Consider the following 18,346-nt stretch of genomic DNA (forward strand, 5'->3'; position numbering starts at 1 on the left):
CACAACCACAGACTGACCGTACTGCCACAACCACAGACTGACCATACTGCCACAACCACAGACTGACCGTATGGCCACAACCACAGACTGACTATACTGCCACAACCACAGACTGACTATATGGCCACAACCACAGACTGACCATACTGCAACAACCACAGACTGACCATACTGCAACAACCACAGACTGACCATACTGCAACAACCACAGACTGACCGTACTGCCACAACCACAGACTGACCATACTGCCACAACCACAGACTGACCGTACTGCCACAACCACAGACTGACCATACTGCCACAACCACAGACTGAATGTATGACCACATTACTGAGTGCTGATATTGACTATACCAACTCTACCCATCGCTTCCTTCCCATAATCCTTCCTTCCGTAAACCATATCTCCACCCATCCTTTCAGATCAGTGAACATTGAGGACAGTTGATAATGGGGAGATTATAGAAGAAAACATCAGGGTTTCTACGGTTTAGTTAAACTGAAATGTACAGAGTTTCAATTAGCGCTGCTCTATACTGGCACACATTTAACTTAGAAACAGTTTATTACAATACCTTCATATAATCCCCTCCACAAACATTTAAATGTTGTCATGTGATCCTTTTCAGAGTGAACGTGGTTTGTTAATCACATTGAGGCCAGCTTATGAAATAGAAACGAACACAAATTAAAAGTTGTAACAAAAGATTGCTGTGCAATTTAAAATGTGTTAAAAAAATATATATATATATTTTTGTTGTTGTATAAACAAGACTGCAGAACATGACAAGGGACAAATATGATGACTGGAGTATCCCTCTTTAATTTCACAGATCATTAACAATATGCTTCTTTGTTTGTTTTTCCACCATAGAAAATAAAAGTACAATCAAACAAAGTACACATTTCATTATTAAATCAAAAGGTTTTTGAAAAGTAAACTTTTCCTTTTTTGATGAGGACAAATGCTAGTATTTCTTAAGTATCCTCACACAAAAACATTTGTCAAATCTACTTTGTTAAAAAAAGAAGTAATTCAGTCAGTAAAATGCAAATGTAGTAATAATCTTACGTAATTACAAGTAATAGTCTTTAATGTGTGCCTGTGCACATTAAACTAAACTGCTCAGAGAAAAGGCAGGCATAATATACATTGATTATAAATGTATGTTTACTTGCATCATGAAAACATTTCCTCATAAATCTACTAAAAAGATACATCATGAATACCTCTTACCAAATAAATTATACATCTCCTTAAATAAAAACAAATACACTGAGTGTACAAAACATTAGGAACACCTGCACGTTCCATGAAAGACGGACCAGGGAAAGCTATGATCACTTATTAATGTCACTTGTTAAATCCACTGTAGATGAAGGGGAGGAGACAGGTTAAAGAAGGACGGTTAAGCCTTGAGACATGGATTGTGTATGCGTGTGCCATTCAGAGGTTGAATGGGCACGACAAAAGATTTCATTGCCATTGAACGGGGTAAGGTAGTAGGTGCCAGGCACCCTGGACTGAGTCACTGGCATCGACATGGGCCAGCATCCCTGTGGAACGCTTTCGACACATTGTTGAGTCCATGCCCCCCGACAAATTGAGACTGTTCTAAGGGCAACAGGGGGGTGAAACTAAATATTAGGAAAGGTGTTCCTAATGTTTTGTACACTCAGTGTATATAAATACAAACATTGAAGAGTTGCTCCAGAACGTAACTGGTAATAAATGATATTTAATGCGGTTCAGAAGAAGTTCCTTACACCAAGATCTTAGAACAAGGTGAGTGTTAGTAGCCATTGGTCGAGCTCAGAGGGGGACAAACTCATCCAATATCATTGTCTCAATGGTCCCTCGTCTAAACGTGGCGTAACCTCAAGTTCCATATTGATCTGATACCAGGAACATACAATTAATCCCAGCATGCACCAGTTGACTGTACATATACGTTGGTATTGACAGTAGGTGTGGAAGAGAAAAACAACTTGTTACCATGATTATGGTATTCAAACTCGAATAAATTATTGAAATGTTGAAGACAAAAAGGTCACACGTCTTATATCATCTGAGCAAATAAAATCTGAGAGGAAATATCAGAATCCAGCTGACAACTCTCACGATGCATTTCCCTATCGCTTCAACTCACACATTCTCAAAGTTTCCCTTTCGACATCCTTTTGGTCAGACGAGCGAGCAGCATGACATATCCTATGGCATAATCAGCAAAGTGTACCCACATCAGTCCCATTTTTGATTAAAACAAAAATATCAACATGAATATTTAGAACCAAAGTCCTCCTAAATCGAACCCGGCTGGACAAATGCAAGGAATCCATTTATACATTTCTACTTTAACTTTCCCCAGAGAGAGTGGCCCATAGGAGGCCTCACTCCATTTGAACAAGGGGTCCGTCTGTCTGTCGTTGATCCAGGGGTCTGTCTGTCTGTATTCTTTGAGCCAGGGGTCTGTGTCTGTATTCTTTGAGCCAGGGGTCTGTCTGTATTCTTTGAGCCATAAGGTCTGTCTGTATTCTTTGAGCCAGGAGGTCTGTCTGTATTCTTTGAGCCAGGGGTCTGTCTGTATTCTTTGAGCCAGGAGGTCTGTCTGTATTCTTTGAGCCAGGAGGTCTGTCTGTATTCTTTGAGCCAGGAGGTCTGTCTGTATTCTTTGAGCCAGGAGGTCTGTCTGTATTCTTTGAGCCAGGAGGTCTGTCTGTATTCTTTGAGCCAGGGGTCTGTCTCTATATCAGAGTGTCTCACTGAGAAGTTTCTTTCAGTTGAACTCACTCGTCTTGGATATAGGTTTGGTTGCACTAGATGTCCACCCAGTGTTCAGACAGTCAGTTTGGGTTGAAACAGGAAGACGCTACACCCTTCCCTGCCTCAGCAGACAGACAGCAGATTTTTAAATGACACGATTACAAAAAGATTTCTTGCATGGGTTATTCGGGTTGGTGTTTTTTGGGGGGTTAGTTGGGTTGGTTGGGTTGGTTCGGTTGGTTGGGTTAGTTCGGTTGGTTGGGTTAGTTCGGTTGGTTGGGTTAGTTCGGTTGGTTGGGTTGGTTGGGTTGGTTGATTGGGTTAGTTGGGTTAGTTGGGTTGGTTGGGTTGGTTGGGTTGGTTGGGTTGGTTGGTTGGGTTAGTTCTGTTGATTGGGTTGGTTGGGTTAGTTCGGTTGATTGGGTTGGTTGGGTTAGTTCTGTTGATTGGGTTGGTTGGGTTAGTTCGGTTGGTTGGGTTGGTTGGGTTGGTTGGGTTGGTTGATTGGGTTAGTTGGGTTGGTTGATTGGGTTAGTTGGGTTAGTTGGGTTGGTTGGGTTGGTTGGGTTGGTTGGGTTGGTTGGGTTAGTTCTGTTGATTGGGTTGGTTGGGTTAGTTCGGTTGATTGGGTTGGTTGGGTTAGTTCGGTTGATTGGGTTGGTTGGGTTAGTTCTGTTGATTGGGTTGGTTGGGTTAGTTCTGTTGATTGGGTTGGTTGGGTTAGTTCGGTTGATTGGGTTGGTTGGGTTAGTTCGGTTGATTGGGTTGGTTGGGTTAGTTCGGTTGATTGGGTTGGTTGGGTTAGTTCGGTTGGTTGGGTTAGTTCGGTTGATTGGGTTAGTTGGGTTAGTTGGGTTAGTTGGGTTGATTGGGTTGATTGGGTCGGTTGGGTTAGTTGGGTTAGTTGGGTTAGTTCGGTTGGTTGGGTTGGTTGGGTTAGTTCGGTTGATTGGGTTGGTTGGGTTAGTTCGGTTGGTTGGGTTGGTTAGTTGGGTTGGTTGGGTTGGTTAGTTGGGTTGGTTGGGTTGGTTGGGTTGGTTGGGTTGGTTCTGTTGATTGGGTTGGTTGGGTTGGTTCTGTTGATTGGGTTGGTTGGGTTAGTTCGGTTGGTTGGGTTAGTTGGGTTAGTTGGGTTGGTTGGGTTGGTTGGGTTAGTTCTGTTGATTGGGTTGGTTGGGTTAGTTCGGTTGATTGGGTTGGTTGGGTTAGTTCGGTTGATTGGGTTGGTTGGGTTGATTGGGTTGGTTGGGTTGGTTGGGTTAGTTCTGTTGATTGGGTTGGTTGGGTTAGTTGGGTTGGTTGGGTTAGTTCTGTTGATTGGGTTGGTTGGGTTAGTTCGGTTGATTGGGTTGGTTGGGTTAGTTCGGTTGAATGGGTTGGTTGGGTTAGTTCGGTTGGTTGGGTTGGTTGGGTTGGTTGGGTTGATTGGGTTGATTGGGTTGGTTGGGTTGGTTAGTTGGGTTGGGTTGGTTGGGTTGGGTTGGTTGGGTTGGTTGGGTTAGTTGGGTTAGTTGGGTTGATTGGGTTGGTTCGGTTGGTTGGGTTAGTTGGGTTGGTTGGGTTAGTTCGGTTGATTGGGTTAGTTCGGTTGGTTGGGTTATTTGGGTTGGTTGGGTTAGTTCGGTTGATTGGGTTGGTTGGGTTGAATGGGTTGGTTGGGTTGGTTGGGTTGGTTCGGTTGATTGGGTTGGTTGGGTTGGTTCGGTTGGTTGGGTTATTTGGGTTAGTTCGGTTGGTTGGGTTGGTTGGGTTGGTTAGTTCGGTTGATTGGGTTGGTTGGGTTGGTTGGGTTGGTTCGGTTTGTTGGGTTGGTTGGTTGGGTTAGTTGGGTTGATTGGGTTGGTTGGGTTGGTTTGGTTAGTTCGGTTGGTTGGGTTAGTTCGGTTGATTGGGTTGGTTCGGTTGGTTGGATTAGTTGGGTTGGTTGGGTTGGTTCGGTTGATTGGGTTGGTTGGGTTGGTTGGGTTAGTTGGGTTGGTTGGGTTGGTTCGGTTGATTGGGTTAGTTCGGTTGATTGGGTTGGTTGGGTTAGTTCAGTTGATTGGGTTGGTTGGGTTAGTTGGGTTAGTTCAGTTGATTGGGTTGGTTGGGTTATTTGGGTTAGTTCGGTTGATTGGGTTGGTTTCGTCCCAAAAAACTGTTTTTCAAAAACTGTTATATTATTTGTACTCACCATTTGAACAACAATTAATTCCTCTGTGTTCAAAATGTAAATCAATAGCCTACGGGATTCAGACAACCAGAATATTTAAAAAAGCAACATTAAGTGAGGGGCTTCAAGTTACTCTGGAGAGCACATGAGCGTCACACATTGAGTCTACGGTCTGGAACAAGCAGTAAACGTTTTGACTTGGTGAAGTGTTGGGGGAAAAACAGATACGTCATCCCAGACATATTGTTTTGTGATACAATGCACAGAAAGTGATGCTAACAGTTTCTACAACACCTGCCCCAGTTATTGTCCCTTTGTCCACATCCAGCACAATGCTCCAATCTCAAAAGGGGAGCAAAATTGTGCCGTCATCTAGAATAAAATTCAGTCCGTGTGAGACTTGGCTTTTTCTAGTTGACCCTGAAACAGTCAGGTACTAATCCAATTGTGCACTAAAAAGGGGGACAGTGGTTCAATGGGTTACATTACATCAACCATCCCTCTTGCTTCTTAGTCAGTCTTTCCATTCTCTCGTGTCTCCACTGTGTGCCGTCGGGCCGAGCACATGACCTTGTAGCAGCCGCGGGCGATCTTATGCATCCACATGACGTTCATGACATCCAGCGAGACGCTGGAGATGATCCAGGCAGCACGGCCTTCCGGCGGGATGCGGTAAAAGGCTTCGGTGCCGTACACGGACCACATGCGGCTGTAGTAGAGGGGCATGACGGCGATGCGAACCAGGAAGAAGACCAGAGCCATGGCCATTCCGTTAGCGATGTTGGGCTTGGAGGACTTGGGGTAACCTAACACTTCAAAGAACCACCTGGAAGAAAGACACAGTCAGTACAACGATGCCACAGTCAGAAAGACACAGTCAGTACAACGATGTAAATGAAGACACAGTCAGTACAACAATGTAAATAAAGACACAGTCAGTACAACGACGTAAAGAAAGACACAGTCAGTACAACGACGTAAATAAAGACAGTCAGTACAACGACGTAAATAAAGACAGTCAGTACAACGATGTAAAGAAAGACACAGTCAGTACACCGATGTAAAGGAAGACACAGTCAGTACAACGATGTAAATGAAGACACAGTCAGTACAGCGATGTAAAGGAAGACACAGTCAGTACAGCGATGTAAAGGAAGACACAGTCAGTACAACGATGTAAAGAAAGACACAGTCAGTACAGCGATGTAAAGGAAGACACAGTCAGTACAACGATGTAAAGGAAGACACAGTCAGTACAGCGATGTAAAGAAAGACAGTCAGTACAGCGATGTAAAGAAAGACAGTCAGTACAACGATGTAAAGGGAGACAGTCAGTACAACGATGTAAAGGAAGACAGTCAGTACAACGATGTAAAGAAAGACACAGTCAGTACAACGATGTAAAGGGAGACAGTCAGTACAACGATGTAAATAAAGACACAGTCAGTACAACGATGTAAAGGGAGACAGTCAGTACAACGATGTAAAGAAAGACACAGTCAGTACAACGATGTAAAGGAAGACAGTCAGTACAACGATGTAAAGGAAGACACAGTCAGTACAGCGATGTAAAGGAAGACAGTCAGTACAACGATGTAAAGGAAGACAGTCAGTACAGCGATGTAAAGAAAGACAGTCAGTACAGCGATGTAAAGAAAGACAGTCAGTACAACGATGTAAAGGAAGACAGTCAGTACAACGATGTAAAGAAAGACACAGTCAGTACAACGATGTAAAGGGAGACAGTCAGTACAACGATGTAAATAAAGACACAGTCAGTACAACGATGTAAAGGGAGACAGTCAGTACAACGATGTAAAGAAAGACACAGTCAGTACAACGATGTAAAGGAAGACAGTCAGTACAACGATGTAAAGGAAGACACAGTCAGTACAGCGATGTAAAGGAAGACAGTCAGTACAACGATGTAAAGGAAGACAGTCAGTACAACGATGTAAAGGAAGACAGTCAGTACAGCGATGTAAAGGAAGAGCAAACTGAAGTGTAACTCTGGGCCAGGATTCAAACAACACATCTTTCACACATGTGAACATAAAACATGTCCAGTAAAATCAATATATGAAAATCATAATCGCCATCCAGGACCTATATAATAGGCGGTGCCCATAAAATTGTCAGAGACTGCAGTCACCCAAGTCATAGACTGTTTTTTCTGCTACCGCATGGCAAGCGGTACCGGAGCGCCAAGTCTAGGACCAAAAGGCTCCTTAACAGCTTCTACCCCCAAGCAATAAGACTGCTGAACAAATCAAATGGCCACCGGACTATTACATTGACCCCCCCCTCCATTTGTTTTGTACACTACTCACTGTTTATAATCTATGCATAGTCACTTCACCCCTCCCTACATGTACAAATGACCTCAACTAACCTGTACCCCCGCGCAATGACTCGGTACCGGTACCTCCTGTATATAGCCTCCTTATTGGTATTTTATTGTGTTACTTTTTATAATTTTTTATAGTTTATTTGGTAAATATTTTCTTAACTCTTCTAGAACTGCACTGTTGGCTAAGGGCTTGTGATTAAGCATTTCACGATAAGGTCTACACTTGTTGTATTCGATAAGGTCTACACTTGTTGTATTCGGTAAAGGTCTACACTTGTTGTATTCGGTAAAGGTCTACACTTGTTGTATTCGGTAAAGGTCTACACTTGTTGTATTCGGTAAAGGTCTACACTTGTTGTATTCGGTAAAGGTCTACACTTGTTGTATTCGGTAAAGGTCTACACTTGTTGTATTCGGTAAAGGTCTACACTTGTTGTATTCGGTAAAGGTCTACACTTGTTGTATTCGGTAAAGGTCTACACTTGTTGTATTCGGTAAAGGTCTACACTTGTTGTATTCGGTAAAGGTCTACACTTGTTGTATTCGGTAAAGGTCTACACTTGTTGTATTCGGTAAAGGTCTACACTTGTTGTATTCGGCGCATGTGACAAATAAAGTTTGATTTGACTTCTCTGAAAAAAATAAATTTCACGGGAAAGATTATATAAGTACCAGAATTCCTCCAATATTCTACATGTGCAACTTGTTAGGATATTTGGGTTGCTATTTGGTTTGAAATGAGGATTTAGGCATGTTTTTTTAAGCATCCTGCCACAGGCCCAACCTCTCCCATTGTTCCTGCTACAGGCCCAACCTCTCCCATTGTTCCTGCCACAGGCCCAACCTCTCCCATTGTTCCTGCCACAGGCCCAACCTCTCCCATTGTTCCTGCTACAGGCCCAACCTCTCCCATTGTTCCTGCCACAGGCCCAACCTCTCCCATTGTTCCTGCCACAGGCCCAACCTCTCCCATTATTCCTGCCACAGGCCCAACCTCTCCCATTGTTCCTGCCACAGGCCCAACCTCTCCCATTATTCCTGCCACAGGCCCAACCTCTCCCATTGTTCCTGCCACAGGCCCAACCTCTCCCATTGTTCCTGCCACAGGCCCAACCTCTCCCATTGTTCCTGCTACAGGCCCAACCTCTCCCATTGTTCCTGCCACAGGCCCAACCTCTCCCATTGTTCCTGCCACAGGCCCAACCTCTCCCATTATTCCTGCCACAGGCCCAACCTCTCCCATTGTTCCTGCCACAGGCCCAACCTCTCCCATTGTTCCTGCCACAGGCCCAACCTCTCCCATTGTTCCTGCCACAGGCCCAACCTCTCCCATTGTTCCTGCCACAGGCCCAACCTCTCCCATTGTTCCTGCCACAGGCCCAACCTCTCCCATTGTTCCTGCCACAGGCCCAACCTCTCCCATTGTTCCTGCCACAGGCCCAACCTCTCCCATTGTTCCTGCCACAGGCCCAACCTCTCCCATTGTTCCTGCCACAGGCCCAACCTCTCCCATTGTTCCTGCCACAGGCCCAACCTCTCCCATTGTTCCTGCCACAGGCCCAACCTCTCCCATTGTTCCTGCCACAGGCCCAACCTCTCCCATTATTCCTGCCACAGGCCCAACCTCTCCCATTGTTCCTGCCACAGGCCCAACCTCTCCCATTGTTCCTGCCACAGGCCCAACCTCTCCCATTGTTCCTGCCACAGGCCCAACCTCTCCCATTGTTCCTGCCACAGGCCCAACCTCTCCCATTGTTCCTGCCACAGGCCCAACCTCTCCCATTGTTCCTGCCACAGGCCCAACCTCTCCCATTGTTCCTGCCACAGGCCCAACCTCTCCCATTGTTCCTGCCACAGGCCCAACCTCTCCCATTGTTCCTGCCACAGGCCCAACCTCTCCCATTGTTCCTGCCACAGGCCCAACCTCTCCCATTGTTCCTGCCACAGGCCCAACCTCTCCCATTGTTCCTGCCACAGGCCCAACCTCTCCCATTGTTCCTGCCACAGGCCCAACCTCTCCCATTGTTCCTGCCACAGGCCCAACCTCTCCCATTATTCCTGCCACAGGCCCAACCTCTCCCATTATTCCTGCCACAGGCCCAACCTCTCCCATTGTTCCTGCCACAGGCCCAACCTCTCCCATTATTCCTGCCACAGGCCCAACCTCTCCCATTATTCCTGCCACAGGCCCAACCTCTCCCATTATTCCTGCCACAGGCCCAACCTCTCCCATTATTCCTGCCACAGGCCCAACCTCTCCCATTATTCCTGCCACAGGCCCAACCTCTCCCATTGTTCCTGCCACAGGCCCAACCTCTCCCATTATTCCTGCCACAGGCCCAACCTCTCCCATTATTCCTGCCACAGGCCCAACCTCTCCCATTGTTCCTGCCACAGGCCCAACCTCTCCCATTGTTCCTGCCACAGGCCCAACCTCTCCCATTGTTTCACTAGCAGCAATGATAATACTGGCTTTGGGGTAAGTTGCTAATTGTTGTACATTGTCTCTCAAGATCAATGGATTAATCACTTTGAGGCACTTTTTCCCCCCATTTTTTTTTAAATGGCAGTCGTTTTTTTTACAACATAAATTTGACAAAATGTGTATTTACTTCAAAAAATGTAATGGTATTACAATCAAATGACCATAAATATGTTGTTTTTTTGTACTTATGTGGATTGTACTTTTGGGGGAAAAAAGCTACACATTATTTAAGGGAAAAATGTATATTTTCGTTTTACAGAATATTCTAATTAACTGTAATTTTGGTAAAAGAACAGTCTGTTTTGGTAACCTTTAATTTCAGGACATTATATACATGTCTATTGATGTTTTGATAAGAATGAAGTTGATAGTTTGCTAGGATTGTTGCTTTTTCCAATAGTTTCCTCTTGGGGTCAAAATGACCCCCGTTGGTAGTTCATATATGTAAAATATGTTGGTAGTATGAGGGTTAACAGAGTTTATTTCTTCATATATGTAAAATATGTTGGTAGTATGAGGGTTAACAGAGTTTATTTCTTCATATATGTAAAATATGTTGGTAGTATGAGGGTTAACAGAGTTTATTTCTTCATATATGTAAAATATGTTGGTAGTATGAGGGTTAACAGAGTTTATTTCTTCATAATTGTAAAATATGTTGGTAGTATGAGGGTTAACAGAGTTTATTTCTTCATATATGTAAAATATGTTGGTAGTATGAGGGTTAACAGAGTTTATTTCTTCATATATGTAAAATATGTTGGTAGTATGAGGGTTAACAGAGTTTATTTCTTCATAAATGTAAAATATGTTGGTAGTATGAGGGTTAACAGAGTTTATTTTTTCAGCAGCTGCTTTGCAAGGTCTCTGTCACTGCCCTGTCTAAGCTGGGGCGGCAGGCCAGTAACCAAAAGGTTGCTGGATCGAATCCCCTGAATGACAAGGTAAAAGTCTGTCGTTCTGCCCCTGAACAAGGCAGTTAACCCACTGTTCCCCGGTAGGTCATCATTGTAAATAAGAATTTGTTCTTAACTGACAAGCCTAGTGAAAATAAGGGTTTTAAAAAAAGCTCAGTGTGGGTGGTAGCTACCACAGACATAATACATGTGTTAATATACAGTACATCTTATACATACCGCTGGTTCACACACGGCGTGGAGAACTCTGCAAGCAGACGGAAGTTAGCAAAATAAGGCAACATTCCGTGTCCCTGGAGGAACAAGGTAAAACGAAAAACGGAAAGAAACAATGAAACAGGAAAGAAAGGGAGTCAAAATGCTTTCATTTGGTCAAACATCACATCAGTATGGTTAAAGTGAGGCCTTCACACCGTTTGTGCCCAGAAAGATTAATCCATCGTCAATAACAAAAGAACACAAGGCATGTGATAATTCATTTGTTTTTTTTTGGGGGGGGGGGGGGGACGAGATAAAATTTCACTTTTACCATACTGAACTTGTCAGGGCATAAAACATACATTTCATGATCACTCAATATTAAGATAAATGTATTTTCCAACGGCAATAACAAGCGGGGGAAACAAGTACTCTCAAACAGACTTGGTATTACATACTGTACACGTGAGGGTTATAACTCTGCTACAGATATCTTGGTGAAGAGACCTTTTGATCTGTCAGTGCTGAACCAAAGCTGAGATTAAGGAGACATTTTCAGATCTAAAATTAAATAATTGATATCACTTTCTGAATATAGGTCGGCTCTTCTTCTATTTTTCAGATCAAACAGAAAAGTCTCATCCCTCAGGAGACTCAGCTAACTTCTGAGGGATTTATCCATTTAATCGGTTGTTCTATTTCATCTCCAGCAGACCCTAATAAACCCATTCATATGATTTAGGGTATATTTGAGATGAGAACAGCTATGAGAACAGCTATGAGGCTTCGGTACCGAAAGACCACGTGAAGTTGAAAAGGGTGTCACTCATTGAAAAGGGTGAGTTTTGCCAGTGAAACAGCTAAATTACAATCCCTTCACACAAAACGTGAATAGGATAGCACCACTGCTAACAACATAGTGTGCACATACAGCCAGCATTTTACAAGTAGACATTCAGCCACTAGCCAAATGTGCAATGATTAGCCATGATTAGCCATGATTAGCCCAGTGCACTCGGAAAGTATTCAGCCCCTTTGACTTCTCCCACATTTTGTTAAATTGCATTCTAAAAATGTTAAAATGTGTTCCCATCAATCTACACACAATACCCCATAATGACAAAGCGAAAACAAGGTTTTAGAAATGTTTGCAAATTTATACAAAAAAACTAACAGAAATACATTATTTACATAAGTATTCAGACCCTTTGCTATGAGACTCGAAATTGAGCTCAGGTGCATCCTGTTTCCATTGATCATACTTGAGATGTTTTTACAACTTGATTGGAGTCCACCTGCGGTAAATTCAATTGATTGGACATGATTCAAGAAAGGCACACACCTGTCTGTATAAGGTCACACAGTTGACAGTGCATGTCAGAGAAAAAACCAAGCCATGGGGTTGAAGGAATTGTGCGTTGAGCTCCGAGACAGGATTGTATCGAGCCACAGATCTGGGGAAGGGTACCAAAAAATGTCTGCAGCATTGAAGGTACCCAATAACAAAATGGCCTCTATCATTCTTAAATGGAAGAAGTTTGGAACCACCAAGACTCTTCCTAGAGCTGGCCGCCCGGCCAAACTGAGCAATCATGGGAGAAGGGCCTTGGTCAGGGAGGCGACCAAGAACCCGATGGTCACTCTGACAGAGCTCCAGAGTTCCTCTGTGGAGATGGGAGAACCTTCCAGAAGGACAACCATCTCTGCATCACTCCACCAATCAGGCATTTATGGTAGAGTGGCCAGACGGAAGCCACTCCTCAGTAAAAGGCACATGACAGCCCACTTGGAGTTTGCCAAAAGCCACCTAAAGACTCTCAGACCATGAGAAACAAGATTCTCTGCTCTGATGAAACCAAGATAGAACTTTTTGGCCTGAATGTCGAGTGTCACGTCTATAGGAAACCTGGCACCATCCCTATGGTGAAGCATGGTGGTGGAAGCATCATGCTGTGGGGATGTTTTTCAGCGGCAGGGACTTGGGGACTAGTCAGGATCGAGGGAAAGATGAACAGAGCAAAATACAGAGAGATCCTTGATGAAAACCTGCTCCAGCATGCTCAGGATCTCAGTCTGGGGTGAAGGTTCACCATTCAGCAGGACAACGACCCTAAGCACACAGCCAAGACAACGCAGTAGAGGCTTCTGGACAAGTCTCTGAATGTCCTTGAGTGGCCCAGCCTGAGCCCGGACTTGAACCCGATCAAACATCTCTGGACAGACCTGAAAATAGCTGTGCAGCGACACTCCCCATCCAACCTGACAGAGGTTGAGAGGATCTGCAGAGAAGAATGGGAGAAACTCCCCAAATACAGGTGAGCCAAGCTTGTAGCATCATACCCAAGAAGACATGAGGCTGTAATCGCTGCCAAATGTGCTTAAACAAAGTACTGAGTAAAGGCTCTGAATACTTATGTAAATGTGATACTTCAGTTTTTGGTTTGTCATTATGGGGTATTGTGTGTAGATTGATGATGATTTTATTTTAATTTAATCAATTTTAGAATAAGGCTGTAATGTAACAGAATGTGGAAAATGTCAAGGGGTCTGAATACTTTCCAAATGCACTGTATAAGAGCCATGCTTAGTGTATATTTAAATGCTGTTATAGGACGGTACTGTATCAGACCTATAGGCCATTAATACCCTCACATGAGCAGCAGTTAAGGGTCTCTCTCTCTCTCTCTCTCTCTCTCTCTCTCTCATGTTATTTATTTCAGGCCTAAGACAGGCTACAATTATCCAAATAGCACACACCAAAAGGGGAAACTTACCTTAGAACAAAAGTTCATAAATGGCATGTACTCACTCTCAAGATACGGAAGTGTTAGGACACAAAGCATTTGCTTCAAGTCTATACCAGAGAGGATATGAACTTTCCCAGCATCTCTATGCTAATACCTCTAGATACTGGTAGGTCCATACTGTTACTGGACAGATAGGTCAGATCTGGTCAGTGTAGCAGACAAGACAGGAAGTATTCAGTCCAGACGAGTCAGCCCTGGTATGAACGTTTTACATCCTACAAAACCTCATTTGAATTTGGTCGGGTTTTTTTTTTTTTTTTTTGCTTGAAATGTTTTGCTGGTAATTTTGCTGGTAACCTATATTATTTTAAGAAATCATATTAGCAAAGGATAAAGATAGACAGACAGATTAGAGGGGTAAGGCGTAACTATAGTTACGAACAACAAAAGGAAGCATCACCAGTGTTGATAGTTTAGCATAAGTTCTAGAACTCAAACATCAATCAAATATTAGCCTATGAATTCATTTGCTTTGTTTAGCAAACAACAACAGAACACAACCTGCAATAGAACAGCTGGTTTAACTAACAATATGCCTAGTCACCGAATTAACTACATACTCACATATACCAGCTTTGATACAAAACAATATAAAAACAATATCACACTAATTGATTTACTTGATAGTTAATGAGGGTTTTATGTTGAGAAAGTGCTTCCTGTTGACCAGACTAAGCAGTCACGAATGTTTCAGTGACAGTACGGCCTAAACCACCGTGTCATCTGTCCTGCTGATCGCCTGTCAGTTGTAGCAGCAAGACAATTTAACCACATGGAAGTATTGCTGTTTTCAACACCATTCATTTTGCTCCGTTGCTTTAACATAATGGACTTTCTGTCTCTAGAAAGAAAGGTAAAAAAATATATACATTTACATAGGAATGCATTGCACCTCCGATAGGGTAGCTTTTGCAATGCATATACTGTACATTATTGTGCTTCAAGTGTAATAATTTAATCCATTTGGGTAGGAATACAATTCGCATACAATGCTAAGGCATAATTATTGTAAAAAGGTTTAAGGATTTGGGTTGGCCTGAATCAAGGCCTTATCTTTGCCTTATTGGGAAGGCAGGTCGCCTAGTGGTTAGAGGCAGGTAGCCTAGTGGTTAGAGGCAGGTAGCCTAGTGGTTAGAGGCAGGTAGCCTAGTGGTTAGAGGCAGGTCGCCTAGTGGTTAGAGGCAGGTCGCCTAGTGGTTAGAGTGTAGAGGCGGCAGGTAGCCTAGTGGTTAGAGTGTAGAGGCGGCAGGTAGCCTAGTGGTTAGAGGCAGGTAGCCTAGTGGTTAGAGTGTAGAGGCGGCGGTAGCCTAGTGGTTAGAGTGTAGAGGCGGCAGGTAGCCTAGTGGTTAGAGGCAGGTAGCCTAGTGGTTAGAGTGTAGAGGCGGCGGTAGCCTAGTGGTTAGAGCGTAGAGGCGGCAGGTAGCCTAGTGGTTAGAGTGTAGAGGCGGCAGGTAGCCTAGTGGTTAGAGCGTAGAGGCGGCAGGCAGCCTAGTGGTTAGAGCGTAAAGGCGGCAGGTAGCCTAGTGGTTAGAGTGTAGAGGTGGCAGGTAGCCTAGTGGTTAGAGTGTAGAGGCGGCAGGTAGCCTAGTGGTTAGAGTGTAGAGGCGGCAGGTAGCCTAGTGGTTAGAGGCAGGTAGCCTAGTGGTTAGAGCATTGGGCGAGTAACAGAAAGTTTGCTGGATCAAATCCCTGAGCTGACAAGGTAAACATCTGTTGTTCTGCTCCTGAACAAGGCAGTTAACCCACTGTTCCTAGGCTGTCATTGAAAATAATAATTTGTTCTTAACTGACTTGCCTAGTTAAATAAAGGTAAAAAAAAAAAAAATGTTTTACTTAAAAACAGAGACACTTGAGGCTTGACGTTAAGTAGGCGAGCCCTCACAGAGCCCTCACAGAGCCCTCACAGAGCCCTCACAGAGCCCTCACAGAGCCCTCACAGAGCCCTCACAGAGCCCTCACAGAGCTAGTATGGGGCATTGCAGTGAGCACACATTCATAGACGAGACGTATTTAAGCATCACACATGGCAAAGTGTTATCATTAACATTTCAGTTGCTTTCAAGGGCCCTCTGCCATAACAGACAAGCGAGAAGAAGCTGTGGAAATAGTGGGGCAGTGTGAGAGAAAGGAGACAGTGGGAAGTAAGTTGTTTTGGCATGCACACACAGTACTGTTAAGACCTGGGAAAGCCAGGAGGAATGGAGGCATGCTCAGCTCAGTCCAGCTGTGGGGTCAGTGAAAGAAAAGCAGGACTTTAATTGGGAAGGGGATGAGGGTGTCGGCCACTACCATCACTAAGCATTTCATGCAAAAAATACCAACACTGTCATCATGGCCATAATCATGAGCTATAGAACCAGGTGACCTGGAAGACTACAGACCAAGGGTGAACAGCAGTGTCCTGGATGACTGGGCTTACAACCTGTTTCAGCATTATAACTAGTGGTTATAACCAGTTTACAACCTGTTTCAGCATTATAACCAGTGGTTATAACCAGCATACAACCTGTTTCAGCATTATAACCAGTGGCTTTAACCAGCTTACAACCTGTTTCAGCATTATAACCAGTGGTTATAACCAGTTTACAACCTGTTTCAGCATTATAACCAGTGGTTATAACCAGTTTACAACCTGTTTCAGCATAATAACCAGTGGTTATAACCAGTTTACAACCCGTTTCAGCATAATAACCAGTGGTTATAACCAGTTTACAACCCGTTTCAGCATAATAACCAGTGGTTATAACCAGTTTACAATCCGTTTCAGCATAATAACCAGTGGTTATAACCAGTTTACAATCTCTCAGCATTATAACCAGTGGTTATAACCCGTTTACAACATGTTTCAGCATTATAACCAGTTGTTACAGTGGTTATAACCAGCTTCTGTGGCACTGTCCAATCAAACGAGACAAGATGCTTGACAAGACAGTGCTGATGAAGCATGGTCATACCTGAAACTCAACAATATCAAACCTATCAAAATGTTCTTTCAAACTAATCGCTAACGATCATCCTAAACACAAAATAGCACGTACACCTTGTACCATAACAACAACGATTATCTCATAACAAGAGATAATCAACTCCCCAAAACAACATCTAATTTGTGTGACTGAACACAGAATCCTAAAGCCAAGGCTACAGTAGAGTTTGACCTCATACTAATCGGATTTCCTGCTTGTCTTTTCAACAGCTGAGGACTAGCTAATGAGAGGCATTTAGAACATGTGAAGTTAGTGCCAGTAGGTTAACGTCACATGTTCTCACTAGCAGAGTCCTAGCGGACCTAACAGGAGCAAAGCTATGTTAGCTTGTTAACACTCACACACCCTCCCTGCCCTGCGTTCAGCATCACACAGCATGACACTCACCCTCCCTCCCTGCGTTCAGCATCACACAGCATGACACTCACCCTCCCTCCCTGCGTTCAGCGTCACACAGCATGACACTCACCCTCCCTCCCTGCGTTCAGCATCACACAGCATGACACTCACTCACCCTCCCTGCGTCCAGCGTCACACAGCATGACACTCACTCACCCTCCCTGCGTTCAGCGTCACACAGCATGACACTCACCCTCCCTCCCTGCGTTCAGCATCACACAGCATGACACTCACCCTCCCTGCCCTGCGTTCAGCATCACACAGCATGACACTCACCCTCCCTGCCCTGCGTTCAGCATCACACAGCATGACACTCACCCTCCCTGCCCTGTGTTCAGCATCACACAGCATGACACTCACCCTCCCTGCGTTCAGCGTCACACAGCATGACACTCACCCTCCCTCCCTGCGTTCAGCGTCACACAACATTACACTCACTCACCCTCCCTGTGTTCAGCATCACACAGCATGACACTCACTCACCCTCCCTGCGTCCAGCATCACACAGCATGACACTTACTCACCCTCCCTGCGTTCAGCATCACACAGCTTGACACTCACCCTCCCTGCGTTCAGCATCACACAGCATGACTCTCACACCCTCCCTGCGTTCAGCATCACACAGCATGACACTCACTCACCCTCCCTGCGTTCAGCATCACACAGCATGACACTCACTCACCCTCCCTGCGTTCAGCATCACACAGCATGACACTCACTCACCCTCCCTGCGTTCAGCATCACACAGCATGACACTCACTCACCCTCCCTGCGTTCAGCATCACACAGCATGACACTCACTCACCCTCCCTGCGTTCAGCATCACACAGCATGACACTCACTCACCCTCCCTGCGTTCAGCATCACACAGCATGACACTCACTCACCCTCCCTGCGTTCAGCATCACACAGCATGACACTCACTCACCCTCCCTGCGTTCAGCATCACACAGCATGACTCTCACACCCTCCCTGCCCTGTGTTCAGCATCACACAGCATGACACTCACTCACCCTCCCTGCCATCACCGTCACACAGCTGTTCACCTTCAGCTGTATCTTTCCCATCATGCCTACATGTTCTGCTATTGGACAATAGGGAACTCACCAGTACATAGTAGTAAGCATACAGCGCAGCAAGGTGGTGCACTACAAAAAACTTGTCGCCTATCGCCTTCCAATAGTAAAATATTAGCAGCAGATCTGAAACACAAGGGGAGAGAGCAACACAGGGGTTAACTCAGAACATACTGCAGCAGATTAACAAAAGGCTGGGTTCACAAACGC

The 18,346-nt window shown here is 44.6% G+C and overlaps 1 protein-coding gene across 2 annotated transcripts in view; it reads right to left on the minus strand.

The window, feature by feature from the left end:
- Window positions 1-801: 801 nt before the first annotated feature.
- Window positions 802-18,346, minus strand: part of LOC129858950 (TLC domain-containing protein 4-B-like) — a 43,211-nt gene continuing 25,666 nt past the window's right edge. For both annotated transcript variants that reach the window (XM_055928204.1, XM_055928203.1), the window contains exons 5-7: window positions 18,168-18,262; window positions 10,889-10,962; window positions 802-5,743 (exon numbers count right to left, since the gene is read on the minus strand). In XM_055928204.1, the coding sequence (XP_055784179.1) occupies window positions 5,428-5,743; window positions 10,889-10,962; window positions 18,168-18,262 (485 nt within the window). In that variant the 3' untranslated portion in view covers window positions 802-5,427. The remainder of the gene's footprint in view (window positions 5,744-10,888; window positions 10,963-18,167; window positions 18,263-18,346) is intronic.

Source organism: Salvelinus fontinalis, chromosome 7, assembly GCF_029448725.1.
Source record: "Salvelinus fontinalis isolate EN_2023a chromosome 7, ASM2944872v1, whole genome shotgun sequence".
NCBI lineage: Eukaryota > Metazoa > Chordata > Actinopteri > Salmoniformes > Salmonidae > Salvelinus > Salvelinus fontinalis.